The sequence below is a fragment of the Balaenoptera musculus genome, chromosome 1 (genome assembly GCF_009873245.2).
Source record: "Balaenoptera musculus isolate JJ_BM4_2016_0621 chromosome 1, mBalMus1.pri.v3, whole genome shotgun sequence".
In the NCBI taxonomy this organism is placed as follows: domain Eukaryota; kingdom Metazoa; phylum Chordata; class Mammalia; order Artiodactyla; family Balaenopteridae; genus Balaenoptera; species Balaenoptera musculus.
Genome location: NC_045785.1, coordinates 18,564,260 through 18,592,052, shown reverse-complemented (window position 1 = coordinate 18,592,052; position 27,793 = coordinate 18,564,260). Strand labels below are relative to the sequence as shown.

Below are 27,793 nucleotides of genomic sequence, written 5' to 3'. Positions count from 1 at the left end.
GTATCTTTTTTAATTATAGTTTTGTCCAGATATATGCCCAGGAGTGGGATTGCTGGATCATATGGTAACTCTACTTTTAGTTTTTGAGGAACCTCCTTACTGTTTTCCATAGTGGGTGCTCCAACTTACATTCCCACCAACAGTGTAGGAGGGCTCCCTTTTCTCCACACCATCGCCAGCATTTGTTATTTGTAGACTTCTTAATGATGGCCATTCTGACGGATGTGAGGTGGTACCTCATTGTAGTTTTGATTTGCATTTCTCTAATAATTAGCAATGATGAGCATCTTTCATGTGCCTATTGGCCATCTGTACAGCATCTCTGTACTTTAATAAGTTCTCCTGGAGAGTCTGATGAAGTTAACGTTTGAGAAACATTGACCAGGACCTGGTTCCTCATTCCTGGGTGAAGAAATTGAGACCAAAAAAAAAGAAAGTGCTTTGACTGAGCAACTGTAGATTCTCCCCAAACCTAGAATGTGAACCTAAGGCTAGCCCAATTCCAGAGACTGCACTCAAACCACCCACCACGCTGGAGAACCTAGTTCCACTTACTTTCAGCTTATATTCCCACTAAATGTACAAGAGCGTCTCACCACAGGCTTGCCATCATTGCTACTGTTTTTTTTGTTTTCTTGGGTTTTTTTGCCCAATTTGGTAAGTGAATCACCATGACTTAAGCATGCATTATGCAACCACCTAAAAGGGTGCTGGTAGTAAAAATTTGCAAAGATACACAAATCCTTCTCCGTGTAAATATCACCACCAATATCTGCATTTAGTAGATTAAGATAATTGTACATCAGGTTTTTTTAAAGCAGAAAATAGCAATGGTTTGGTGAAAATATGTTATTCCACAAGCTTGCCAGAGCATTTTATTTTCATTTTCCCAGGTGAATTCAGGTGCCATGTATACTGGAAGCTGAGTCCTCTGAAGGAGTCAGATGGCCTAGAAGTTACCAAGGCGGCTTCCCTGAAGCCTGGTAGGAAAGACACGACCCAGGAAGTTTCCTCCTTCAATCAGGCCCCGAATATGGCAGTGCTCTGGGCCCAACTATGGGCAGATGCATCCAGTAGATGGCAGTGTCTCACAGAACAAGGGCCGGGGGAAGCTGTCCACTAGGAACTGAAAAAACCGACTCCTGGACCCTTCCCTGCAGGTGCACCTAGCCCTCCCTGGGGAAAAACAGAACAGACTTCCTGTGTGGGCCCCCTCAGCCCTGCCCACAATAGCCAGAGGACTTGGAGATCTGGACCGACTGAGCAAGAAGGGCCCTTATCCATCACGTTGTCCAGTGCTGCCCAAGGTGTGTCCAAGGACCAACAGCATCACCTGGGAACTTGTTAGGAATTCAGATTCTCAGGCCTCACCCCAGAATACTTTAATCAGAAACTTGGGGCAGGGTGGGCCAGCAATCTGTGTTTTAACAAGCCCTTCGGGTGATTCTGATACACGCGGAAGTTACAGAAGCACCTATCATTTTCGAAGTGGGGAAATCGAGGCCAGACAAAGGAAGTAACACAGCCAGGCAGTGGCAGAACCACACTAGAACCCAGATTCCCAGTGTTCTTTCCACCTTAGCCTTTAAGTAGCTTCCTTCTTTTCTTCATTCATTCATTCATTTATTCCTCATTCATGCATTCAGCTTGCCATTCCACTCTCTGGGCTGCCATGGAGAGCAGGCTTTGGGGTCAACCTCCCCCTTCTTCTTCATGACAAGGTTTCCTCAAAACCAGGGGTCCGGGAGTCAGTGTCATGGAAGCGTCTGCTGGATCTTTGCCAGCTCAACCTTGGTGTTCTCCAATTCCTGTCCAGACAGAAGTCTGATGTAGGTTGCAGGTGGCCCCCACACCCCAGCTACCTCCTGTCTCCTTTTTCCTCTTTCTTAGCATCCCAGGGTCTCTTCCCATCCTTACTGTCAATTACTTGCTCTCAGGAAAGGCACAACAGTGCTCCCCAAAAGACTTGTCATCAAATGAAAGGCCTCCCAGAGTGGGGTTTGCTCAGAAGGGACCTGGGCTGGGTCTAGAGCCATTTCTCCACCTCCGTGTTATTGACATTGTGAGCTGGATAATTCCTGTGTCCTGCGCACGGTAGGATGTTTGGTGGCATTTTTGACCTCCACCCACTAGATGTCAGTAGGATTCCTTCCCAGTGTGACATCTTCACATATTGCCAGAGGTCCCCTCTGGGTGGAGTTGCCAGATAAAATATAGAATGGCCAGCTAAATATCAATTTCAGATAAACAAAAAATAATTTTTTAGTATATGTGTGTCTCAAATATTACCATCCTATATTTTTACTCGCTGAATCTAGTAACTCCACCTCGGGGGCAAAATCTCCCTTCTTGAGAATTACTGGCCCAGATCTATCCCTTGGGGTCTGGGGTGTGTGTGTATGGTGGCGGGGGGGGGGGGGGGGGGGGGGGGAGGCATTAGGTGAAAAGATCTGATGAGATAATTAAAGGCCATTACCCTAGGGAGTGAGAACTTTATCATACTCATCTTTGTATCCCTAAGGAGAAGTAGATTCTCATTAAATATTCTAGCTGATAACAGGTGTGAGAATAGTTCTGTATCAGGTGTTGGACTGGACGTTGGCTACACACTCCCTGCCCTCAGGGATCCCATGGTCCAGCAAACATAAACTGAAAATGGTGTTTGATTTGACCCACTTAACATTTTTAGAAGATTTGACTTTGTGGTCAACATTCTAAACTTGGAAGCCACTACATAAAAGTCAAGTTTTCCAGTATCTGTTGAAAAATGTGGTACATCTTCCAAATGCTTGGAACAGCTAGCAATCGGGCCTGCACTCCCAAGTAGCAAGGCTTGCCTGGAGCTGAGAGATGTGTTCCCCTTTTCCCCTGCAGTCCCCACCACTCCTTATTGCCCCATACCAGCATCCTTCACCCATTTATGTTATCTGCCTGGTGCCCGTAGGCATTTGGATTTCAAAGCTCTAGTCTGCTGGGGAAGAGTATTAGAATGGAACATCCTTTTAGGTGATCTGTGTAAAAAAAAATGGGTGCATTATCCCCATTTTACAGATGAAGAAACTAAGGTTTAGGGAGGTTGAGTGAATTGCTCAAGATCATAACAGCTAGGCTGGGTTGGAACCCAAATCCCATGACTCCAGGGCCTATGCCCTGGCCAGAGATCCCCATGAGAAACAATTCAACTGTAAGGGCAAGGACATTGTGGCACTGGGTACTCAGAGGGGAAGTGGTGACAGGGACGGAAGGCCAGAGCTCCGCACACTCACTCATCTGTGAGAAAGCAAAAGCAAGAGAAAGCTGGTGTGAGGGCAGCAGCCCCGCAGGAGCTCTGACTGGGACCCAGGGCTGGGCCTTCGACACACAACTGCCAGGACCCCTCAACGTCCAGCTGGGTCAGGGAGCTCAGCCAGGGACAACCGTGAGTAGCTTTTTCTGTTGTCTTATTTTGGGCTTCTTCCTCATTCCAGAAAACCTGTGTTCTTACCTTATCCCTTCCCTCCAGGGCTGTAAGAAGCTGGGTGGGCCTGCCTGGGGCCAGGGGATTGATGTTGTAGAGGACTCCTGAGGTTTTTGTGGACCAACCCCTGGAAGGCTAAGGGCTGGTGCAGTCCTCACCCTTGGACAGGACAAGAATCAGCTCTCAGCATTCATGTCCGCCAAAGTCAGGACACAAGGTGATGATCACAGCCCGCACAGAGCTTCACTGTGTGCCAGGTGCTGCTCTAACGGCCTTTTGTGTTTATTAAATCCTCGCGACGGTCTAAATCATTCCCCACTTTACAGACGGGGGCTCAGCAACTTACCTCAAGTCATATGGGCGTTAAATGAGAGCACTAGTCTTGAACTTAGGCATTCTGGCTCCATGGCCCACTCTTCAACCACTTGGCTCTCCTGCCTTACAAGTTACAGGCCTAAATAGCAGATGGTGGGCCAGGAAAAAACCCCAAAAGACTAAGGTTGGAAGAGACCATCTGGTGAGTCCTGGCCTTTGTTTTACAGGTGGGGAAACTGAGGCACAGAGAGATGCAGCGTGCCCGGTTGAGGCAGCTCGGTAATGTAGTGTAGTCTAGTCCACACTAGACCCAGGAGGCTAGGGGTCCACTTCCCTGGAGGTTCCACTCAGCGAACAGTAGTGTTGACCAGTGTGCCCTGGGGTCAGTGCCCGGGTGTGAACCCCAGCGCAGCCTCTAGTAGCCCTATGGCCTCAGACAAATCACTCTGCTTCTCTCCCACTCAGCTTCCTCTTCTGAGAAATTTGGGCCTGAGACCATCAGTCACAGGCTCGTGGGAGTGTTGACGGGATGATGCCGGCACTAGGATGGGTACCTGTGCTGGGCTCAGCAGGTGGCTGAGGTAGAGATTCTGATCTTCACCCCATCTGCTCTGGCCCTGGATTAGAGATGAGAATAAATGAGGCTGCGGGCTGTTTTTCCCTAGAATCGGTGGCTTGTAGACACCTTCAGGGCATAAAGACCAGGACTGAGGTGGGGGAGGGGCTGAGGAGGAATCTGCCCATTACCTCTGGTCCCCTCCCTGTGTGGGGCCATCCCTCCTCTCTCCTCGGCTTTGGATCGCAGATGCAGGCTCTCCTCTCCCCACCCACCTGGGACACCAGCTTAACCTTCTCACCGAGCTTAGGTCTTTCACAAAGGACAGGAAGAAGGGCCATCTTCAAACAGCTTCTGCTTTCCACCCCACCCCTGCACAAAGTCCCTGAGCCGGGAGACACCAAGGGCACTCTGAAGGGAGACAGGCTGTCCTACCCTACAGAGGAGGGAAACCAAGGCTCAAAGGCAATTGGTACTCGCTCAAGGTCACGTGGCCAAGAAAGAGAGGAGCCAGCGTTGGGTCCTGCTCTGAGGGCTCCAAAGCTTGTGCTGTCAATCACCGAATCCTGTGGAAGACCCAAGTCTCCCTCACCAATTAGTCAGGTGGCCCTGGCTGAGCCACATCACCTTTCTCAACCTCAGTCTCTTCAACTCTAAATATGAAGCTATGGTAGCATTACCTACCTGTCTCAAAGGGGTGCTTGTTTATTTTCTGAAGTTAACATTTATTGAGCTTTCTAGCACGACACGCTGGAGCTCTGCTAGCCCTGAAGACTTACCTCTTTCAATCCTCACAGCAGCCTGTGGGGGAGATGCTATCACTACCCACATTTGAGAGGCGAGAAACTGAAGTTGACACGGGCTTAAGACCTTGCTCAAGTTCACACAGCTGGTCACATGGCAAAGCCAAGACCCAAACCCAGGTCTGTCTGAATCCAGAACCATGGTATACTGTGGTGAGAATCAAACAGGAAAACAGTTGTGGAAAGTGCCTCATAAGCAGTAAGGTGCAATGCAGGCTCCAGGGTCAGCCGTCTTCCAGCAGAAAAGGACAAGACCATTATTCCCTGTTCCCACCATATCCTGGAGAGATAGGGTCCACAGAGCATGGGGTGTGTCCTGCCCCCACCCCCATGCAACGAAGACCCCAAAGGAAAGAAAATAGCAGACCAGGGCAGATCAATGGGGTAGGTCAGGTGGGGAAGAGCCTCCCCAGTGTCATTAGACCCAGACATGGGAAGGAAAGCTGGGGGTACCCCATCCAAACGGGGAGGATGTTTGTGGGACCTCGGGCAGAAGTGACAACATGGGTGGGTTGGGCGTCCTGTGGGTTTTGCTGCTTCTCTTCTCCTCCCCTACCTGCTCCCACCCCCACAGGGGAGGCCCCTGATCTGCTCACCCAGTGAGTCAGAAGCAGCCCCTCCCACCAAAGTCCCCCTGCCTTCCTCTCTGGGGGTTGCGGCCACCCCAAAGTTCCTCTTTGAGAATCACAGCTGCGTTCACAGTGTTGCCTCTGTCCGAGTTTAATGAGTCCATCCTTTATGTGTCTCCGTGGATCTGCCTGGATCCTGGGGAATCTGATGGAGCCAAAAGCAGGAGATGGGAGCCTGCTGAGGGCCAGGGGGGAGTGAGGTGCTTCATGGACCTTCTCTAAGTTGTCACATAATACCCACTGGACAGATGAGGCCACCAAGGCTCAGACACAGTAGGTAAATGGCAAAGACAAGAGTCAAGCCTGGGTCTGTCTTTCCACTACTTTCCACCAGCTCTTCCCAACAGGGAAGAAGGTGTTCCAGAAGGTTCACATTATTAGAATGTTTCCATTTTTTTTTAAATTAATTAATTAATTAATTTATGGCTGTGTTGGGTCTTCGTTTCTTTGCGAGGGCTTTCTCTAGTTGCGGCGAGCGGGGGCCACTCTTCATCGCGGTGCGCGGGCCTCTCACTATCGCGGCCTCTCTTGTTGCGGAGCACAGGCTCCAGACGCGCAGGCTCAGTAATTGTGGCTCACAGGCTTAGTTGCTCCGTGGCATGTGGGATCTTCCCGGACCCAGGCATGAACCTGTGTCCCCTGCATTGGCAGGCAGATTCTCAACCACTGCGCCACCAGGGAAGCCGGGGGCTACTCTTCATTGTGGTGCACAGGCTTCTCATTGTGGTAGCTTCTCTTTGTTGCAGAGCACGGACTCTAGGCGCACAGGCTTCAGTAGTTGTCGCACGTGGGCTCAGTAATTGTGGCTCACAGGCCTAGTTGCTCCGTGGCATGTGGAATCTTCCCAGACCAGGGATCAAACCCGCATCCCCTGCATTGGCAGGCGGATTCTTAACCACTGTGCCACCAGGGAAGCCCTACAAATATCAGACTTTTAAGCATCAAATGCAAGAATGCAAACCCCCAACTTATGAAAGTGATCTTGCAGGGCTTGCGGGATCTTAGTTCCCCGACCAGCGATTGAACCTGGGCCCCTGGCAGTGAGAGCGCTGAGTCCTACCCACTGGACCACCAGGGAATTCCCCATTTCATTCTATTTTAATGTCTATTTGGTCCCCCCATAAAACATCACTTTAAAATTTGTTCAGCAACCATGCATTTTCTTCTGTCATGAATTTAAAGCAAATCAGGCACATATGCCACTGTAAAGTGGGGAGAAGTCAAAATTTGTTTTTATATATTATGCATATAATTTAAATAAAATAAATGTTAGGGAAATTTTGGAAATAATACACTTATTAAAAATAGTACATTTGATTTAGGGGGTTTCCCTGGTGGCGCAGTGGTTAAGAATCTGCCTACCAATGCAGGGGACACAGGTTCATGCCCGGGTCCGGGAAGATCCCACATGCCACGGAGCAACTCAGCCCGTGAGCCACAACTACTGAGCCCACGCACCTACAGCCTGCGCGTCACAACAAGAAAAGCCACAGCAATGAGAAGCCCGCGTAACCCAACGAAGAGTAGCCCCCGCTCGCCGCAACAAAGACCCAACCCAGCAAAAAATGAATGAATTAATTAATTTTTTTAAAAAAAGTACATTTGACTTAAAAACACTTCCTTTTTCATGGACCATAGAAAATTATGATATAGCCCAAATAATTCTCATGGGGGTTTGTAAAATTATATTTTAGTGTGAAATAGTTCCTGAGTCAGGAGACATGAGAGATGGTCTAGTCCAACCATCTCATTCTATTTTATTTTACTCTTTAAATTTTGGATATGATCCTTAAGTAATCTGGCAGAGAAAATGCACACAAAAACAATAAACATAATAGCTAACGTTTATGAGGATTTATTAAGTGCCAGCCAGGCACTGTGTTATGCGTTTTCTACATGCCGCCCACCCCATTCACTCCTCACAACAGCCCTGAAGGGAGATAATTTCATTATCCCCATTTTACAGATGAGGACACTGAGGCTCAGGATAGTGAGGTAATTTGCCCAAGAGCCCACAGATATAATAAGGGGGCAGAATCAGAACTCACAACTGTGACTCAAGGCTGCCTCTTAAACCTCTAACTATTACCTTCTTATTCTGAGCTGATCCTTACCTGTTCACCACCTCTCTTCACAGAAGCAGGAGATAGAAATCCAGGTTACCTTGTAAGTGGGTGTACTGAAGGAATCAGTATTGCTGGATCTGATCCCAAATCCTAGGCCAGCAATGGTAATGTGCTTTCCTCTTCACGACCACGGAGGCCAGAAGCCAGACAGATCCCCAAACACACGTGAATTCATTCTATCACAAAAGGCTATCGTGGAACGTGCATGAGGGTCAACTCCACAGATGTCTGGCCTCTCCTTATCTGCCCGTGGCCTGAGTGCCCACACCGGGTTTAATTTAGCATCAAGCTGCTGTCAGCTGTCCCTGTGACCCTCCAGCCACTCTGTCACCACTCACATCTTAGCGGCCTGCAGCCCTACGACTCAGCCTCCTTCCTGATGCCAGTTCCCTCAATTATACAGTGGGAGTCATACCACTTCCCTCATTGGCTTGTCATGTGGAATGTGTGAGTTAATGTGTAAAGGGCGTGGCTTGGAGTCTGGCCCACAGTATACAGTAAGCGCTCATTCAGTGTCACTTTCTGTCTTTGTCATGAGCACCGGTGTGTTTCAAGAGCTGAGCCTCCAGGGCTCTGCGCACCATCACCCCACCACTCCCATCTCTGCTGGGGGACCAGCCCGAATTGTAACCGCCACCCCCACTGCTGCAACCCTAGAAACAACCAGAATCAAGATTAGGGAGGGACCCCACCCTCTGGGATCTGCCCAAGCCAGGAGGAGCAAGCGAGGCCTGCAGGGAAACCAACAGGGGATTCAGAAGACCCACCACGCGGTTAACCTTTCCTGCTCTCTGCTATACGGAGGAGCCACCGTGAAAAGGCCTCAGCATCCTTTAACGGCCTCTCTGCTCCCCCCCCACCCCCTACCCCATTACAACGCTTTGCTTGTAATGCACTTCATGGGCGGAGGGGGCTGATCAGCCACTTCTAGGTGTAATTTTAACAGTTTTAACAATGCTCCTAAACCAACCTGCTCCCCCCCACCGTGCTTCCCGTTGAACCTCCTGACCAAGCTTCCACCAGCAGCAAGTACCCCCAGGGGTGAGGGGGAGCCAGAGACTCTTATCGGGCCATTTACACTTTAATGACTGAGTTTCCTAAAATTTTCTGTAGTAGGTTTCTTTGAAGAGGAGGATAGGGACTTCCCTGGTGGCGCAGTGGTTAAGAATCCGCCTGCCAATGCAGGGGATGCGGGTTTGATCCCTGGTCTGGGAAGATCCCACATGCCGCGGAGCAACTAAGCCCGTGCGCCACAACTACTGAGCCTGCGTGCTGCAACTACTGAAGCCTGTGCGCCTAGAGCCCGTGCTCCGCAACAAGAGAAGCCACCGCAATGAGAAGTCACCACAATGAGAAGCCTGCGCACCGCAACAAAGAGTAGCCTCCACTTGCCGCAACTAGAGAAAGCCCGCGCACTGCAACGAAGACCCAACGCAGCCAAAAATAAATAAATAAAATAAATTAATTTATTAAAAAAACAAAAAAGAAAGAGGAGGATAGGCCTTTAGTTCCTATTATCAAGATGACGATAACCAGCACAGAATCAGAGTGAAGCCCTGAATTGTAGAGATGCTCCCTGCAGGGGCAGAACTAAGACACATGTCTTCAGACAGCATGTCAAGGTGCCCATCTTGAGACTCTGAACCCTGGGATCTGCTAAAGCAGGAAACAGGGAAGCCTATGTACTTACAGTATTTCAAGAACCCCCTCCCCCACAAAGGATAGAGGTCCCCAGGAGAAAGCTTCAGGATCTGACTGAGCAGGAGGTATGAGGATGATGGGCCTGGGCCTGGGTTCAAACTGGGCTTTACCCTCTGTATGACCTCGGGCAAGTCACTTCATTCCCGTGTGCTTCTATCTCCTCGTCTGTAAAAGAGAGACATGAGAATAGCACCACCTTCCCCTACTCATTGTGAGGAGTAACTGAGTTTACATGCAAAGCCCAGTGCTTGGCACACAGCAAGCCATTGTCATTAAGGTAAAGTCCCCCCTACCCTGCGATCCCCCTCTTGCCCATATATTCAAGGCGGGCAGGTCGGGCTCTAAAAGGCTTTTCCTATGTCCTCTTGCCACAGAACCTTTGAGAGTCACTTTTGAAATGTTAAGCCAGGCATGCCCTTCCTGTTGATGTATATTCTATCAGTCGGTCTTTTCCCCCATAAATCGATCAGTTGTGTCTACTTCGAGAATCTTGAAGAAGGTAACCCTCCCTGAGGATTTTCACAAGTGTAACAGAACTCCTTCAACCAATTCACCGGACAAATATTCCTTGAGCAGCTGCCATGGGCCAGGCAGCGTTCTAGGCCCCTGAGATGCAGCAGGAAACAAAACAGACAATGAGCCCCGGATCTCTTGGAGCTGACCTGTCAATGCCCTGGCAGCTAATGGTGGTGCTGGAGGCCCTGGTTAGAGGAAATGGTCCAAGGAGGAAAGGAGGAAAGGAGGAAAAGGAGACCAGGGAAGAGACTGTTGCCCAGAGTGTGAGAAAGACCCCCGTCCCCCTCCATCCAGGCCGGCCTGCCTTCCATGGACTGAGTCTGGCACCAGCCGTAGCAGAGCAGCCTGGCTTTGGGTTCTGATTCTGCCACCTACAAGCTGTGTGACCCTGGGCAAATCCATTCAGCTGAACCTCACTTTCCTGATCTCTAAGATAGTGAGAATAAAACATTTCTATCTGCAAGGACAGTTTGCAGGATAAAGGAGAGAGTGCAGGTAAAATGCCTCCTTGTAGTGCCTGCCACAAAGGAAGCACAGGAGACAGTGCAAAATTCATTTTCCTCATACGCTTTAACCACAACGACACATTAACAGACTGAATGCAGAAGCAGAGATGAGAATCCAGCTGCCTGACAATAAAGATAACTGCCCCCCCAAATTATTTTCATTAAAAACATGTTACTTCTATTAACATGTAACAGCTTTATTAAATATTGTTTCTAAGTTGTCAGTTTTAGTTTCTACCCGGTAGGTGTTGAAAGATGTAACCTGCAAGGAAAGCCCTTTAGAATCTGGGTAACTTTTGAGATGGTAAAGGGGTGCTGAGCCTATGAAGTCTGAGAACTGCTGCTCCAGGCGTTCTCACTGTTAGCTCTTTTGCAACCTGACAGATCCCATCCCTGCACCCAGTCCCCGCCTCTGCCCTGCCCCAGCCCTGCCGCAGCCCTGCCCCAGCCCGCCCCAGTTGTGTGTGGTTAATTGCACAACTCACAAAATGAAAGGACCAAGTTGGGTTTTGAGATCTCACCTGGTGCAGATGGACATTCTGAGAAGGGGACCGTTTTGCCTGAGGTTCCCAGGCATCAGTTCCACCCAAAATTGGAACTGGAATCCAGACTCCTATCTCCTTGGCCCAGGGCTCTCATGATTGCAGGCTGTCAGGTACTGACTTCTTTACCGCAGCCTGGTTAATAATCCATCAGGCCCCCAGGCACATTCTCAGCTTCCTGTTCACTCAGCTCCAGAAATCCTGATTGGAAACAGGATCTTCTCCCTCTGCTCAACCCCTCTCTCCTGCCTTTTGCCTCCCTCCTTGACCACGCCCCTGCCCTCACACCAGCCCAAGGACATAGCAGACATGGCATTGTCACTCTCATTTATTGCCAACTAACAAAGAACTTGAGAAAGTGAGGAGAGGGACTTCCCTGGCAGTCCAGTGGTTAAGACTCTGCGCTTCCACTGCAGAGGGAGCGGGTTCCATCCCCAGTCAGGGAATCAAGATCCTGCATGCCACGTGGCATAGCAAAAAAAAAAAAAAAAAAAAAAAAATTTGAGGAGAAAGCTACAGTATGTGTACATATTATATATACATATATAATCTGCCACCAGTGACGGGCTAACTGTGTGCCAGGCACTATACTAAGCATGATGCTATCCCAACTAGTCCTCGTGCTTCACCACCGATGAAATGTGTACTATATGTTATTCCCATTTTACAGATGAGAAAACTGAGGAAAAGAAGTGAATGAAGTAAGTGACTTTATCCAAGGGCACAAAGCTAATACTTGGCTGAGCCAGGACTGGAAATCAGCCTGACTGGCAAATCCATGGGGTTGGGACTTCACCAGGCTGATGGGGGCAGGACTAATATCTACACCAGCTAATGGTAGCAATGGAGGCATGACTGAGTGAAACTGGTCAGAAGAGGAAAAAGACAAAAAGAGAAAAGAGATGTGATTTGCCCCTGGGACTAAAGACAAAAGATTGCCTGTGTCTGGTGTCACCTGGGCAGGGTCATGCATTAGATCCTGTCCCTTTATCAACTTGACTTTGTCATAACACAAAGGCTCAAGTCCTGGCTTGACCTGCCACTTGCTGTGAACTGGGGGCAAGTGACTTGCCCTCTCTAAACCCGTTTGCTCAAGGAATGCTACCTGCTTCATATAATAGCCATGAGCCCTTCCCTGCTTTGCAAACTGTCAAGTATGATCTGAATGTGGGCCTTATGAGTCTATTCTCTGAAAGGGAAGTTGCTGGAGTATAAGGTAGTTGAAAAGAGGAAGAAGATATTTGAAAAGACTCAACAAAACTGTCCTGTGGGCAGATTTCAGGTTTGTTAATTTACCGTGTAATGGTTTGGAGGAGGTAAAGAATGTAAAGCAATAGAATGGGACCCTGGGTCTTCAGAGGAATGAACAAGAGCACAGGTTCCTCACGCCCCCAGCCAGTCTCTTAGCAACCCTGTAACCCAATTTCCTCATTTATGAAATATTGAAAATAATAATAAGATCAGGTTTAAATGAGATACTGAAGAAAAAGTGCTAGTGCAATGCCAAGTGCCCATCACCACTATCCTCCAATCTTCTTTTCAGATGGCAGTATGGAGGCAACAGAGAGTAAGTGACTTCTCCATAGAATTAACAAGTGCCAGAGCCAGGTTCAAACCCTGAGTATCTGCTTCCTGACTTGGGACGCTTTTCTTTCTACTACATCGCACACACGCTATGTCGTTCAATTAGGCGGCCAAGCTACTGCTTAATTGTTTTAAATAATTATTTCATCTGCACATCAAGAATGCTGGTATTACAGGGAAAATATTTTTTCAACTCAGAAGTAAACTTGCGAACAGTTTAAAAAAAAAAAAAGAATTCAGGTATTAATTTCCCCAGATACGGATGAAGAAACTGAGGCTCAGAGAGTTTGAGTAACTTGCCCCAAGGTCACACAGCCCATCAGTGGCAGAGCTGGGATTTGAACCCTACAATGCTTCATTCCGAAGATGTGGCATTTAACCTTCGCTACAGTGGAAAGAGGATTCAGGCATCATTTAGCTCAATTCCTCCTGGGAGAGAGGCTGGAGATGATACAGATTAATGAGGAAGGAAGGTCCAGGGAGAACAAGTGTCCAGACAGCAGGTGGTGACCTCACAGAGCCCTGAGCGGGAATGATGAATGGTGAGTAGACAGCAGACTTGGGACAGAATCCTTCAGCCCCACAAGGCAGATTCATGGGGACTGGGTTTCTTTGACGACCAACAGACATTTGAGAAAGGAATTGTGGAGGAGACCTCAATGATGATCTTTTGCCCCAATTCTGTAAAATACAAACTCTTTCCTAAAAGGACTGGAGGTGGCCTATGTTATGAATTAGGGCAGTGGAAATAAAAGTGAAGCACTAGAGAGACTTCCCTGGTGGCCCAGTGGCTAAGACTGCACGCTCCCAATCCAGGGGGCCCGTGTTCGATTCCTTGTCAGGGAATTAGATCCCACATGCCGCAACTAAAGATTCCGCATGCCGCAACGAGATCCCGAGTGCCAAAACTAAGATCCGAAGCAGCCAAATAAATATAGATATATATATATTTTTTTTAATTAAAAAAAAAGAAAAAACAAAACACTAGAAACTACTAAAAGAAGCAATAAATGAATGAGGAACCAACCTTGAATGACCCAGCACTGCTGGCTTGTACTGCATTTAGCTCTGAGCTTCCTGGCAGCTGAGGGAAAAGGAAACACGAAAGTTTGTCTGAAGAAACCTGCTTTTTTTCCTAATAGACATTTGTTCATTTATTCAATAAGTTGATTTGAAGATATTTAAGAGCCTACTTTTTGCCAGGCCCTGTGCCCAAGGGCTGGAAATCCAGGAGGAAAGTACTAGAGAAATCAGTTTGGGAAATAACCCCTTTGGCAGCCCTTTGCATCTCTCCTCTAAGGCAATTTCTATACTCTGCCTCGCATCGATAACCTTCTCCTGCGACTCATATCACTGGAGAAATTTTAAGTTCCTTCTTCCACATGCTGTCCCACCTCCCCTGCCAAATCCATTTTAGGAATGACTATCCTGGTGCTCTGTTTATAAGGTTAAGGAGCCTGGACAGTTGCCAACCTTCTAGTTAACTCTCTGCTTTCGACCTGCTGCTTGTGGGTCCTGCCTCTTTGCGGAAGTCTGGATCTGTGGGCCAGGAACACTATGGTGAGAAGCTCACAGTGAGGCTTAGGGCGCGGGAGGACTGGGACAGATGGACGATGTCTGCCATGACTTGGGAATGGGGAGTGGTGGCTTGGGGGCCATCAAATTGCCTTGCTTATGTGGGTTGAGTTCCATCTCCATAGGGCTGCTTAGCTTAGCTCGGGCCCTTCATCAAAAGATCTCCACCAAGAGTCTACTGTGGGCTCTTTTTGGTGTGAGGAGGACTAGAATACAAAGATGCCACCACTCCCTGACCCAGATTCTACGCTCAAAATTAGAAGCTCACGGTCCAGGGAGCAATATGAGGAAAACACACAAATAATGGAAGGTAGACAGTGATCCATGCATTAGGACTCAATGAGTTTCATCCTCGTGGACAGGTAAGGAGAAACCAGAGAATGCTTCCTGGAGGAGGTGGCTTTTGATATAGGGCCTGAAAAAATAAATAAGATTTGGGCAAAGGAACATAGCCCACAGCCCAGAACTCCAGAAAACTTTCTTGCAACTGCAACCAAGTGCTACCAAGCACGGAGGGGAATTAAGAGAAGAAAGATGGAAGGAAGGCCCCACGACACCCTTCCTATGGCTGAACATAGCACCAAGAGCCCTGCTGGGAAGCAAGTCAAGAGCCTCAACTTGGTCTATTACTAATGGATCATTCATGCAGGTCAAACAGGTTTTTTTTGTTTTTGTTTTTGTTTTTTTAATGTGATGGTCTGGACTTCATGGTAGTAAAGTGTCCACTGTGGATGAGTGAAGAGCTTTCTATATGCCTAAGTTCTCAGACGACAGTTGGACAAGACAAGCACAGAATCCTGTAAGAATCCTATAAACTAATTCTACTGAGTATGTCCTGCCGTTCATTAGACACATGCTGTAAGCCACCATACATTTCATAAATTTCTATCACTTGATTGCACAACAGTGTGATATGGGTAGTATTCCTCCTAGTTTACAGATGAATGAAACAGAGGCTCAGATAGGTGAAGTAACTTGCCCAAGATCACACAGCCCACAAGGTACAGAGCTGGATTTGAATCCAGGGCTGGTTGAATCCAAGGAGGTCTGGTTGCCAAGCCTGTGACATTGGGATCCAATATGGTGAGTTTCCCAGAGGAGACCTAAGAAGGGACCCAGGCAACCCACTTGCTTTAAAGATGAGAAAAGAAACACCCAGACAGGAGAAAGGACCTGCCCAAAGTCACTCAGTGGCAGAACAGGAACCGGAACCCAGGCCTCCCTACTCCCAGTAAGAGATAAATATGATGGCTCCCGGCCTCCAGTCTCAGCTTCTCACTGCACTTGTAGCGGCCACAATCAAAGGGCCAGCTCCTTCTCACTCACACATGGTCCCCAGTGCCTTTGGGCTTTCAACGCAGCAGTACAGAGGAGCCAGCTGGGACCATGGCATGCTTTCACTTCGCACTTTCAGTTCGGGTCAGTAAAACCCCCAGGCGCACCTTTTCCTGAGCAGCTTCCCGGCACTCGGTGCGCCCTTCGCAGACACTCAGCAGGAGTCAGGGCTCCAGGTCCTGGACACCCACTGCAGCATGGGCATGCTCTCTGGGGAAAGAGTGTCATGTAGTTTGGGGGTTTGGCATTTTTCTCAGGTGGGAAAAGCACTTGGTTGTTTGTTTCTCTTTTAATATTACATTTGTACGATGTCAAGTCACAAAATGTTTTTGCACGCATCAGTGGTTCCTAATATTTGGAACTCCACTGACACACTGATTTTTTTAAAAAATGAACCCTTTCCCCCTAACAAACGCACAGACATGAAGTCTTACCTACACTTTGAAAGGATTGGTACCCCGTCACAGCCTCCCCATGGACCTGGTTAAAGAGCCATGGGGGAGATGGCCAGCCAATTTGGTTTTCCCAAGGAGAATCGGACAGGTCTGGTCATTGTCATTTCACAATGAGAAGAGGGGCTCAGAAAGCTGAAGGGACTTGCCCAAAGTCACATGACAAGCCACGCAGAGGTGGAACTGGAACAGCTGTGCAGCACAGCAAGCACCGAGTCCCTCTCTGCGCCGGGCATTCAGACCAGTCCTTGCCCGGGAGGAAGGCTCATCTAGAAGCCAGAAGCTCTGACTCCAAAAGGGATTTCTATCTGCTCAGAGGGAAGGCAGACAGGGAGCTGGGTTTCCTGTTGCTCTGTGCATCCTGTTGTCGGATGTTTTCTTGTTAGGACCTCCACCCAAATGCCTGCATTTCCTGGCCTTACTTAATTTGGACAACAGCCATAGGTTGGTGGCCACGTCAGGCCTGGGTGAGGCGCAAATACCAGCCACCACCACCCCGACGCCCCTCTTCTAGGCTGGACTCGGCGTGGGGTAAGCCATTCTCTGATGATGGGGGGCTGTTTTCTAAGAGAAATATGGCAAGAGAGTTGGAGGGGGATGGGACTGGGGCTGCAGGGATGCAGGGAGGAAGCTTCCAGAAGTGGGAGGGTGGATATGGGAGCTGAGAAAGGCTTACACTGTCTCTTATTCACGTCCAGGGTTGAGAACTCGGCTGGCACCATTTCCTGTCTCACTCTCACTCTGGGGTGGCCTTGGCAACATTCAGCAAAGGGCATCCATCTCAGGGAAACACCTCTCTTCAGCTTTTCAAAGAAGGGTCACTTCTATGCTTACAGCACGAGGGTTGTTTGTTTTTTTTTTTAAATAATTTAAATTTATTTATTTATTTATTTATGGCTGTGTTGGGTCTTCGTTTCTATGCGAGGGCTTTCTCTAGTTGCGGCAAGCGGGGGCCACTCTTCATCGTGGTGCGCGGGCCTCTCATTATCGTGGCCTCTCTTGTTGAGGAGCACAGGCTGCAGACGCGCAGGCTCAGTAGCTGTGGCTCATGGGCCTAGTTGCTCCGCAGCATGTGGGATCTTCCCAGACCAGGGCTCGAACCCGTGTCCCCTGCATTGGCAGGCAGATTCTCAACCACTGCGCCACCAGGGAAGCCCAGCACGAGGGTTTTGATTGTGGTTTGGGGGATGTGAAATCTAGTTCCAGCTCTGCTGCTGATTTGTTGGGTGATCTTAGAAAATTACATCCCCACCCTTAGACTGTTTCCTTGATGGTAAAATGACAGAGTTGGATTAGATGAGAAGTTTTCAATCTGTTCCTTGGAGCCTGAGGGCTCCACAGAGGAATCTGGGCTGCCTGGAAGAGAGGACATAGGTGACATGAATTCAGATTTTTACCTGATTTATGAATAGGTGCTCCATTGACGGTAAAAAGCATTCTGCTCTCTTAAAATTTAAAAAACACTGGATTATAAGAGCTGCCACTTATTAAGCTCTTATAATGCTCCAGGCACATTATTCTCAACAATCTCACCAAGCAGGTTGAATTATCCCATTTGAAGATGCTCCTAATAATAATAACAGTAATAAGCACTTCCATATGTTATATTAATTTACTGAAATCCTCACAAAAACCCATTTTACAGATGAGAAATGGGAAAACAGAGGCATTAGGTATCTTGAACAAGGTCACCAGGCTAGGATTTGAACCTACCCTATGTGCTCCCCTCCCCCTCACACTCTTACTTGGGATCTACACTTTGGCAACAGCCCCTTTCCATCCAAATGGGTTTCATTCATTAAGCAGTTTTTGTTTGTTTGTTTGTTTGTTTGTTTTGGCCCCCCACTGCGGCTTGTGGGATCTTAGTTCCCCAACCAGGGATCGAACCTGGGCCCTCAGTAGTGAAAATGCAGAGTCCTAACCACTGGAATTCCCCATTAAGCAGTTTTTCAGCACCGACTAGGTAGCAGGCATTGTGCAAGGCACAGAAGACCCAGAAATAATGAAGGCTCAGTCCCTGACCTTGACAAGCTGTATGCCCTCCTCCAAGTAGTTTAATGTCTCTGAGCCTCCATTATCTATGAAATAACAATAACCACAATTCTTATATCAGAGATTGTGTGGATTACTTTAGATTGTGGCTGAGAAAAAATATTGTGTAGAAGTTAAATTGCATACAAATGTTGGTTGGTGCAGTTATCAACCTGGTTGGAGAAAAGACTAATCAGAACTGGTTATAATATATACAGAGTAAGTCTAGGAACTTGGTGTGTGACTGCGGGGTTGTGGAAGCTTTCACTGGGCGAAAGACAAGTCCAGAAAAAAGATGAGCCAGGGAGAGGAACACCTGGGGCAAAGGTGCAAGAAAGCAGAACTGTCTGAGGAATGGTGAGGCAACCAGTTGAGCCCAACTGGGGCTGCCTACAGCAGCGGCAAAGGAATACTTCTGACCTTGCTGTCACCAGACAGTACAGCACATTGGGGTGGGCTAGCGCTGTCCCATGAGCCCCTTGTCATTTAAAATGTTCCAGTAGCCACAATAAAAAATAAATAAATAGTGGGATAGGGAGGGTTGGAGGGAGACGCAAGAGGGAGGAGATATGGGGATATATGTATATGTATAGCTGATTCACTTTGTTATAAAGTAGAAACTAACACACCATTTTAAAGCAATTATACCCCAATAAAGATGTTAAAATAAATAAATAAATAAATAAAAAGAAACGGAAGAAATAAATGTTTTTATTTAGCCCAATATATCATTTCGACTGGTAATTAATATAAAAACATTACTAATGAGCTATGTTACCTTCTTTTTTCCATACTGTCTTTGAAATCTGGTGTGTATTTTACACTCAAGGCATATCTCCATTCAGACTAACCACATTTATGGTGCAGGTATAGACAGAACTGGAGTTGAACCCCAGTTCTCAACTCTTAAATAACTAGGTCATCCTGAGCGGCTTCCAAATTAAGAACAGTTCAGTGAAGTGTCGAGCTCTCTTCTAAATATATTTTGTGTATTGATTCACTTAATCCTTATAACGTGAACTATCTATAATGGTGGGTTACCGTCATTATCCCCATTTTATAGATAAGGAAATTGAGTACAGGGAGCCCAGAGAGCTTATCATTCCTAAACCTTCTTCCACTCTAAAATGAGCTTAAGCATAACCACCCTGGAAGTTACTGCGAGGGGAGACTTGAAAATGCCGTGAAGGTCTTCTCACCCAGACACACCAGGAAACCACTGCTCGGGAACCACAGACCTCTCTTGTCCCAACTCCCACTCCCTGATAACCTCTAGCAAGATCAGAAGTAGGGTGAGGAGAGTGAGGCCCTCACCATGGGCACAAAATTTAAATGGGTGCCAAAAAATTATAATAAATTCTGTTTTGAGTGTAAATAAAATATTTAAACCTTATAAAATACTGCTGTGAGTTTTAATGACCTACTTTTCCATTTTTCAATAATAACTACTTTTTAGTGTTTCAATGTTTAATGTTTTGAGGGGGAAAAAAAAGCCAGTAAAGAATACAGGGAAATGTCTACATAGAGGAACACATTTGCCTCAGGCAAGACATTGCTTTCTAGTCTAGTCCGGGAAAAAACCTGCACTCCCTCCTGCTTCTCTAGTTCCTCTGCCACTGTCCGTGAGCTCTCTTCTCTTTATCTACTCTATAAATCCTCTACATTCTCCTAAGGGATTGGACTTTTGGCTCAATGGTGTGATGTTAACATTTATCCTTGTTGACACATATAGCTCTAGTTCATTTTTTACTGTTTCATTTATTTCTGTGTATGGATGTACTATAATTTATCTATGCATTTTGCAATTGATGGACTTTTGTTGGTGGTTGGTGATGGTGGTTTTCTTTTGCTATTTCAAAAATGCTGATTGTACATGTCTCCTTGGGCACGTTTTCAGGAGCGGAATTGGTGCCTCTCAGGGCAGTGGCTCATCTTCAACTTCACTAGATTTTGCCAAACTGCTCTCCACAGTGTTTGCCCCAACTTACACCCCCATCACAGTGCTGACCGTTCGCACTCCACATCCTCTCCAGTACTCGATATTGTCAGATTCATCTTTTTGCTGATCTGATGGGAGTGAAACTTGCCTTTCTGTGGATGCTACTGAGGTTAAACATCTTTTCAAAGGATTATTGACCATTTCTCTTTCATGCCTGATATTTTTCTTATTTGTAGCTTCTCTCCTTCATCTTAAGTAATCTTGCCTGAGGTTTGTCTGTTTTATGATCTTTTCAAAGAACTAGTTTCGGTCTCTGTCAGGGCTTCTTATTCTCTGTTGTTTTACCATGTCATCAATTTCTGCTCTTATTATTTCTGCCTTCTGCCTTCTTTGTATTTTTGCTGTTGCTCTTTTTCTAATTTCATGAGTTGGATGTTTAGCTCATGAGTCTTTTTTCTTTTCTAATATGAGCATGTAGGTCTATAAATTTCCCTTTCAGTACTACTCACATGCATCCCACTCATTTTAATATGTTATAATTCTAAGAATTTTCTAATTTCTTTTATGATTTTTTGGCTCAGGAATTATTCAGGTGCTTCAAACCTGTGAAGTTTGTTAGTTATATTTTTTGAGTTCTTGATTTCTAAATAAATTGCACTGTGGTCAGAGAACATGGTTTGTATGTTACAGATTATTTAAAGTTTGTTGCAATTTACTTTTCACCTAAGACAAGACCAGTTTTGGTAAATGTCCACATTTGCTTGAAAACAATGGGTATTCTCTAATTATTGGGTGCTGAGTTCCATATATGACTATTAGATCAAACTTGTTAATTGCATGTTCAAATCTTATATATCATATTAATTAGTATATTGTCTGCTTAATTTATTAACTTCTGAGAGAGGAATGCTAAAAATCACTGACTGTTCAATTTCACTTCAATTCCACAAATATTTATTGAGTATCTACTATGTACCAAAAACTATTCTAAACCCTTATATCAGTGAACAAAATAGTCAGTTCCTTGACCTTATGGAACTTAAATTCTAGTGGAACAGATAATAAACAATAAAGATTATGTAGGGTAAATTATATGTTAGAAGGTGATTAGTGATATGGAAAAAATAAAATATAGAGCAGAGTAAGGGGGACCAGAAGAGCGGGAGGGTGGAGTGAGTTACAGTTTTAAATAGGATGATAGGGTAGATGTCTTTGAAAAGGCAAAATTTGAGCCACAACTTGAAGAAGGTGCAATTGACCCATGCATAGAAAAGAGTGTTCTGGAAGAGGGAACAACTAATGCAAAGGCCCCGTGGTGGGGCGGGGGGGAGTACCCATTAGTAAGCCAGTGTGGCTAAAGCTAGTTGACCAAGGGAAACATGGTTAGTAGGGAGGTCAGAGAGTCAATGGGGCCAGAACACACACAGCCTTCTAGGCCACTGTTAGTACTTTAGCTTTTACACTGAATGGAATGGGTGCTCTGTGGGGTTTGGGACAGAGGAGTGACATATTTGAAAAGGATCTGACATATTTTAAAAGGATCACCTTGGCTGTTGTATTGAAATTAGAGAGGCCTGGTTAAAAGCAGGGAGTCAGTTAGGAAGATATTGTAGTAAGCCAAGTAAGAGATTATGCCTGATTTTTAAAATCCTAAATTAGATCAATACCTTTACTCACTTCCTAAATAAAGCTTCAACTCTATTCATCTCTCTTGGCTTGTGTTACTGTCATTCACAATTTTACTTCCACTTTGTTTTTATACCCTCCAAATCAGTCTCAGTCATCATTATTATTATTATTGTTGCTTTATACATATTTTTTTATTTACTCATACATTTATCAATTTATTTGTTCACAATTCCTGCTTGCCTTTCTGTTCTTCCCTCTGTGAAGAATTTCCTTCTTCTAATGGCATATGCTTTAGACTTCCTTCAGTGAGAGTCTGTTAGTGGACAATTCTACTTTTATTTCTTTATTTTGAGTGATAGTGTAGCTTTTTTCCCTCTATCTTCTGGCTATTATTACTGCTATTGGAAAATCTGCTTTTAAATTTAATTGTGATTCCTTTGCCTTTTCTCTCTGATTGTTTTAAATTTTTTCTTTGTCTTTGGTATTCTGAAGTTTTATTATGCTATATGTGAATATGGAATTCTTTTTCTGTTTGTTTGGTTTTTGTTGGTTGGTTGGTTTTGTTTTTGGCCCCGCCGTGTGGCTTGTGGGATCTTAGTTCCCTGACCAGGGATCGAATGCCGGCCCTGGCAGTGCAAGCGCCAAGTCCTAACCACTGGACCACCAGGGAATTCCCATTGGTTTGTTTTTAAAATTCTGTTCAACACACAACTATATATAAAATGGATAAATAACAAAGTCCTACTGTATAGCACAGGGAACTATATTCAATATCTTGTAATAACCTATAATGGAAAAGAATCTGAAAAAGTATATATATATATATATATATATATATATATATATATATATATATATATATATATGAATCACTTTGCTGTACACCTGAAACTAACATAACATTGTAAATCAACTATACCTATACTTCAGTTTAAAAACAAAATTCTGCTCGAAGTTCACTGTGATTTCTAAATCTGAGGAGTCATGTCCAGGAGAATTCTGGGCAATTCTCCACTAGCATCTCTTTGAATATGGCCTCCCCAATGCCCACCACCAATTCTATTCTTCCTTTCTGAAACTCCAGTTAGATATATTTTAAACCTTCTCTTTCAATCCTTCCTGTCTCTTAACCTCTCTTTCATATTTCCCATCTCTCTATCTCCTTGTGCTGCATTTTGAGAAGTTTCTTCAGATCCACCTTCTAGATCAAAGCTTTTCAGCTAGTCTCTTCTGCTCTTTAACCTACCCTTAACGGTTTCTGTTTTCAATGACTTCATTTTTCACTTCCAGAAACTCTACTTGATTCTTTTTCAAATCTGCCTAGTCTCTCATTAGGTAATCATGGTTTTGATACCTTACTGTTTAATCATATTAAACATATTCGGACTTCCCTGGAGGTCCAGTGGTTAAGGCTCCGTGCTTCCAATGCAGGGGGCGTGGGTTCAATCCCTGGTCAGAACTAAGATTCCACATGCTGCGCAGCCAAAACAAACAAACAAACAAACAAAAGCATATAAACATATTCTATAACATAAACCCAAGAATTATATGAATTCTTGGAAGTCTAATTCTACTGTCTGACATTTCTGCTAACTCTTGTTCATGTTTCCTTGTGCATTTTGTAATTTTGCATCGTGAGCTCAAATTCCATGGGCCTTTATATGTGGAAATCTTGTGTGACCTGGATATGAGAGTATATCCCTCTAGAGAAACTCAGAGTTTGCTTTCTAATAATGTCCCATACAATATTTGGGTGCCCTGCTTGTTTTTCTCAATATTTAGGACATTCTTATACTAAGAATGATTCATTATCTGACATTCAAATTTATCTGGACTCCTATAGTTTATCTGGCAAATCTACTGGTGTGAAACCCAAGTCTTGTCTCCCATCCCTAAATAGTTGTTAAAACTTCAGCATCTTACTTACCAAAACTGGCAAACAAAACAAAATAAAACATCAATGCAAAAAACCCTCCACCGTATCACTCTGGATTCCATTTTTTCTTGGTTTTGATTTCCTCTCGGTTTTTGACCCTAGGAGATTCCTTACTTCAAAGGAAGTCTTAGGTGTAGTTTTCTGGTTTTTTTAAAAAGACCAAAAAAGGCAGGTCACTTTTATTTTATTTCTTATTTTATTTTATTGAGGTATAATTGACATGTAACATTATATTAGTTTCAGGTATACAACATAATGATTTGATATTTGTATATACTGTGAAATGATCACCACAATAAGTCATTAACATTTGTTACCACACATAGCTGCAAATTTATTTTCTTATGATGAGAACTTGTAAGATCTATTCTCTTAGCAACTTTCAGATACAATATTAGTAACTATAGTCACCATGTTGTACGTGCATTCCCAAGACTTATTTGTTTTATAATTGGAAGCTTGTACCTTTGACTACCTTTACCCATTTCACCCCCCGACCCCAACCCCTGCATCTGGCAGCCACCAATCTCTTCTCTGTATCTATGAATTAGATTTTTTCTTTTTCAGTTCCACATGTAAGTGAGATCATATGGTTTGCAGGTCACTTCTGCTTCTTGAATCCCCACATGCCTCTCCTAAGGCAACCAGTACAGACCTAGCACCCCACTAGGATGAAGAAAGGGTAAAATAGAGAGAAACCAATATAAATCGCTGTTTCAACACATGATCCATCGCACAGGTAAAGTGTTTGGTTAGAGTCAGTGATTGTATGAGGTCATTATTGCGCTGATTGAAAAAGAACTCATTTCTTCTTCTCATTGTACTACAGCAAAGGCTTCTTGGTAAGCCCGGCAGAAGCCGAGGGACCCAACCCATGGAGATATGCTGGAAGATACAGGCAGCCAATGGCTCCATTGATGGCTTGGATTTCAACCCCATGAAGGATTACATGATCCTGAGCAGTTCCCAAAAGATAGCTATCGTGGTGCTGTGCACCCCTCTGGGCCTACTAAGCGCCCTGGAGAATCTGGTGGTGCTCTACCTGATTCTGTCCTCACACCGGCTCCGCAGGAAGCCCTCGTACCTGTTCATTGGCAGCTTGGCTGGGGCTGACTTTCTGGCCAGTGTGGTCTTTGCCTTCAACTTTGTAAATTTCCACGTCTTCCATGGCGTTGATTCCAAAGCTGTCTTCCTGCTGAAGATTGGCAGCGTGACTATGACCTTCACGGCCTCTGTAGGCAGCCTGCTGCTGACGGCCATTGACCGCTACCTCTGTCTGCGCTACCCACCTACATACAAAGCCCTACTCACCCGTGGGAGGGCACTGGTGACCCTGGGCATCATGTGGGTCCTCTCAGCATTGGTTTCCTCTCTGCCTCTCATGGGATGGACTTGCTGTCCCAAGCCCTGCTCTGAGCTTTTCCCCCTGATCCCCAATGACTATCTGCTGGGCTGGCTCCTGTTCATTGCTGTCCTCTTCTCTGGCATCATCTATACCTATGCACATGTCCTCTGGAAGGCCCATCAGCATGTAGCCAGCTTGGCTGAGCACCGGGACAGGCAAGTGCTCGGAATGGCCCGGATGAGGCTGGATGTGCGGTTGGCCAAGACCTTGGGGGTGCTGCTGGCTGTGCTCTTCACGTGCTGGGTCCCGGTACTGACCCTCATGGTCTACAGCCTGGCCACCACTCCAAGCAAACAGGTCAAGAAGGTCTTCGCCTTCTGCTCCTTGCTCTGCCTTGTCAACTCCATGGTCAACCCCATCATCTACGCCCTGCGGAGTGGGGAGATCCGCTCCTCCGCGCACCACCGCCTGGCCCACTGGAAGAAGTGCCTGAGGGGCCTCGGGCCTGAAGGAAAAGAAGAGGTCCCGAGGTCCTCAGTCACTGAGACAGAGGCTGATGTGAAAATCACCCTGGGGCCAGATTCCAGAGAGCTGTACTGCTCTGATCACTAATGAGGCCACTTTCACAATTTTAAATAAGCCAAGTCAGAAATCATTTCAATCCCTGGAGGAGAGTGTCTTTGATCCTCTCACCTTACTTGAACCAGCCCCAGAGGCCTGGACACTTACCCCTTTTCACTGAGTGTTGGCACTGACCCCTGGTGGGTAACCTGGCCACGCCTGTCTGCACACAGTCTGTTGGGTAGCCAGGCCCTGTGAGGGGCGGCAAGGTGGGCAGGAGGCAGGAGGCCTGGGACAGGCTCATTGCAGGTCAGGACAACCTTCCCAACAAGACGGCTTAGTGCCTGCATTCTCTAGAGACCACGGGAGCCAAGCGGAGCCTTCAGGCTCAGCAGTAAAGGACCTGGAGGAAATCTGGGAAGAATGGATCACTCTCCTGGGATCTCAGCATGGCTGGCTAGCCCTTCTTCCTGTTTAATTGTTGGGTCCACCTTGGTTCTAGAGCTATGAAAGGCCCTACCTGCAGGTCACCCTTTCCCACAGAGGACCAAGAACTGCAATGCAATGAGGACCAAGGATGTTGATCCACCTCTTGCAGAGATAACTGACAAGCCTCCAGTTCAGGGCATCTTATTATTATGGCACCGGCCCTCTCTGACACCCTGATAATCCCCACTCACAACCATTGTGTCCTCCTAGGTATGTGGGGAATACAGAGGAGACTGGGATCGCTTGAGATGCAGATTGGTTTTGTGAAGACCTATTTGATGGTACCACTGGAAGCAGGCAGTGTCCCAGTCTAACCCAACTCCAAAAAAAAAGGAAGATATTCACAGAGATTTTATAAATCCCCAAATTGTTCCCGGTCATCCCTCAATTCAGCCCCTTTGTCTCCTCCACCCCCATGCCCTATACTGAATAATAAACAGAGCAAGTGGGAGGAGGGGGAAATTCCCTTACTATGTGCCAGGTATGGTGCTGACATCCCACAGTCCATCATCTCCAGCAAGGATTCAGCCCCATACTTTTGAAGATCCCAGGACACCCATATCTTACATATCAGGGAGGCTAGGTTCCTACCAAAGGGGCTTAAAGCAGTAGGCAAGAGAAACTGTTGATGGTGAGGAGGACTGCAGACGAATCCTAATGCAATTATTTGGAACTACAGATGGAATAAAAGGAAAGATATTGATTAAACGTGTCTTCATTTAATACTTACAAGACAAGGTGTTCACTATTCATTCATTCATCCACCCATCTCATAAATATGTGCCAGGCTCTGTGCTAGGTCCTGGATGTCCAGCCATAAATGAGACTCTGTCCCTGTCTAATGGGGCTCACATTCTACATTCTGGTGGGAAGAGAGCCAATAAAGAAAGAAAGAAGATGATTACTGGTGGTACAATGAAGGAAATCATCAGGGTGGTGGGATAGAGATTAACTGAGGTAACATTAGGTAAGGTAGAACTACTATGTGCTCTGGTCATAAGAGTCAACTGGCTTTTACTGAGGTTTTACTATGTGCCAGGCTCTGGGCTATGTGGGTTTAAATGAGGGATCTCACTTAGCCTTCACAGTAACCTGATGAAGAGGGTTTGGTATCCTCATTTTACAGATGAAGAAATCTCTGAGAGGCAAAATCACTTGCCTGAGGTCACACTGCTAACATGTACCCAAAGCTGGGGTTTTCAACCCCATTCTGTTTGACTCCTAAGCTTCTTTACCACTAACCTCTTGGCCTAGTTCAGTCAAATTCTGCTCGATTAGGATAGTAATAATACATAAGTATATAAATAATAATGACTTCAATAATAATAAGTCTAACAGTGATAAATATGTATAAAGTATAAGTGATAATATGACTTAATAGGTCCAATAATAATATTAGACTTTTGTAACATCAGATTGCTGCAAACTTATGATAATAACTCATCATTATTTCTCAACATACTTCATTTTATGCCCTGTATTAAACTTCCTGCAACAATTTTCCACAAACTGAGTGGCTTATAACAGCAGAAATTTATTCTTTCACAGGGCTGGACTCTAGAAAATCAAGGTGTCAGCAAGGCCATGCTCTCTCCAAAGTTGCAAGGGGAGGATCCTTCCTTGCTTTTTCCAACATCTGGCAGCTCCTTGTGTTCCTTGGCTTGTGGCAACATAACTCCTATCTCTGCCTCCATCTTCGCATGGCCTTTCCCCACCCTTTATCTCCAGGTGTCTTTTTTTTTTAATTGAGGTATAGCTGATTTACA

General features: G+C 45.8%; 1 protein-coding gene across 1 annotated transcript; it reads left to right on the top strand.

Moving 5' to 3' along the window:
- Positions 1-3,276: 3,276 nt before the first annotated feature.
- Positions 3,277-26,755, top strand: CNR2 (cannabinoid receptor 2). Its single transcript, XM_036871375.1, has 2 exons — positions 3,277-3,418; positions 24,462-26,755. Exon 2 carries the CDS (start codon positions 24,507-24,509, stop codon positions 25,587-25,589), a length of 1,083 nt encoding a protein of 360 aa, XP_036727270.1. The 5' UTR covers positions 3,277-3,418; positions 24,462-24,506; the 3' UTR covers positions 25,590-26,755.
- Positions 26,756-27,793: the final 1,038 nt, after the last annotated feature.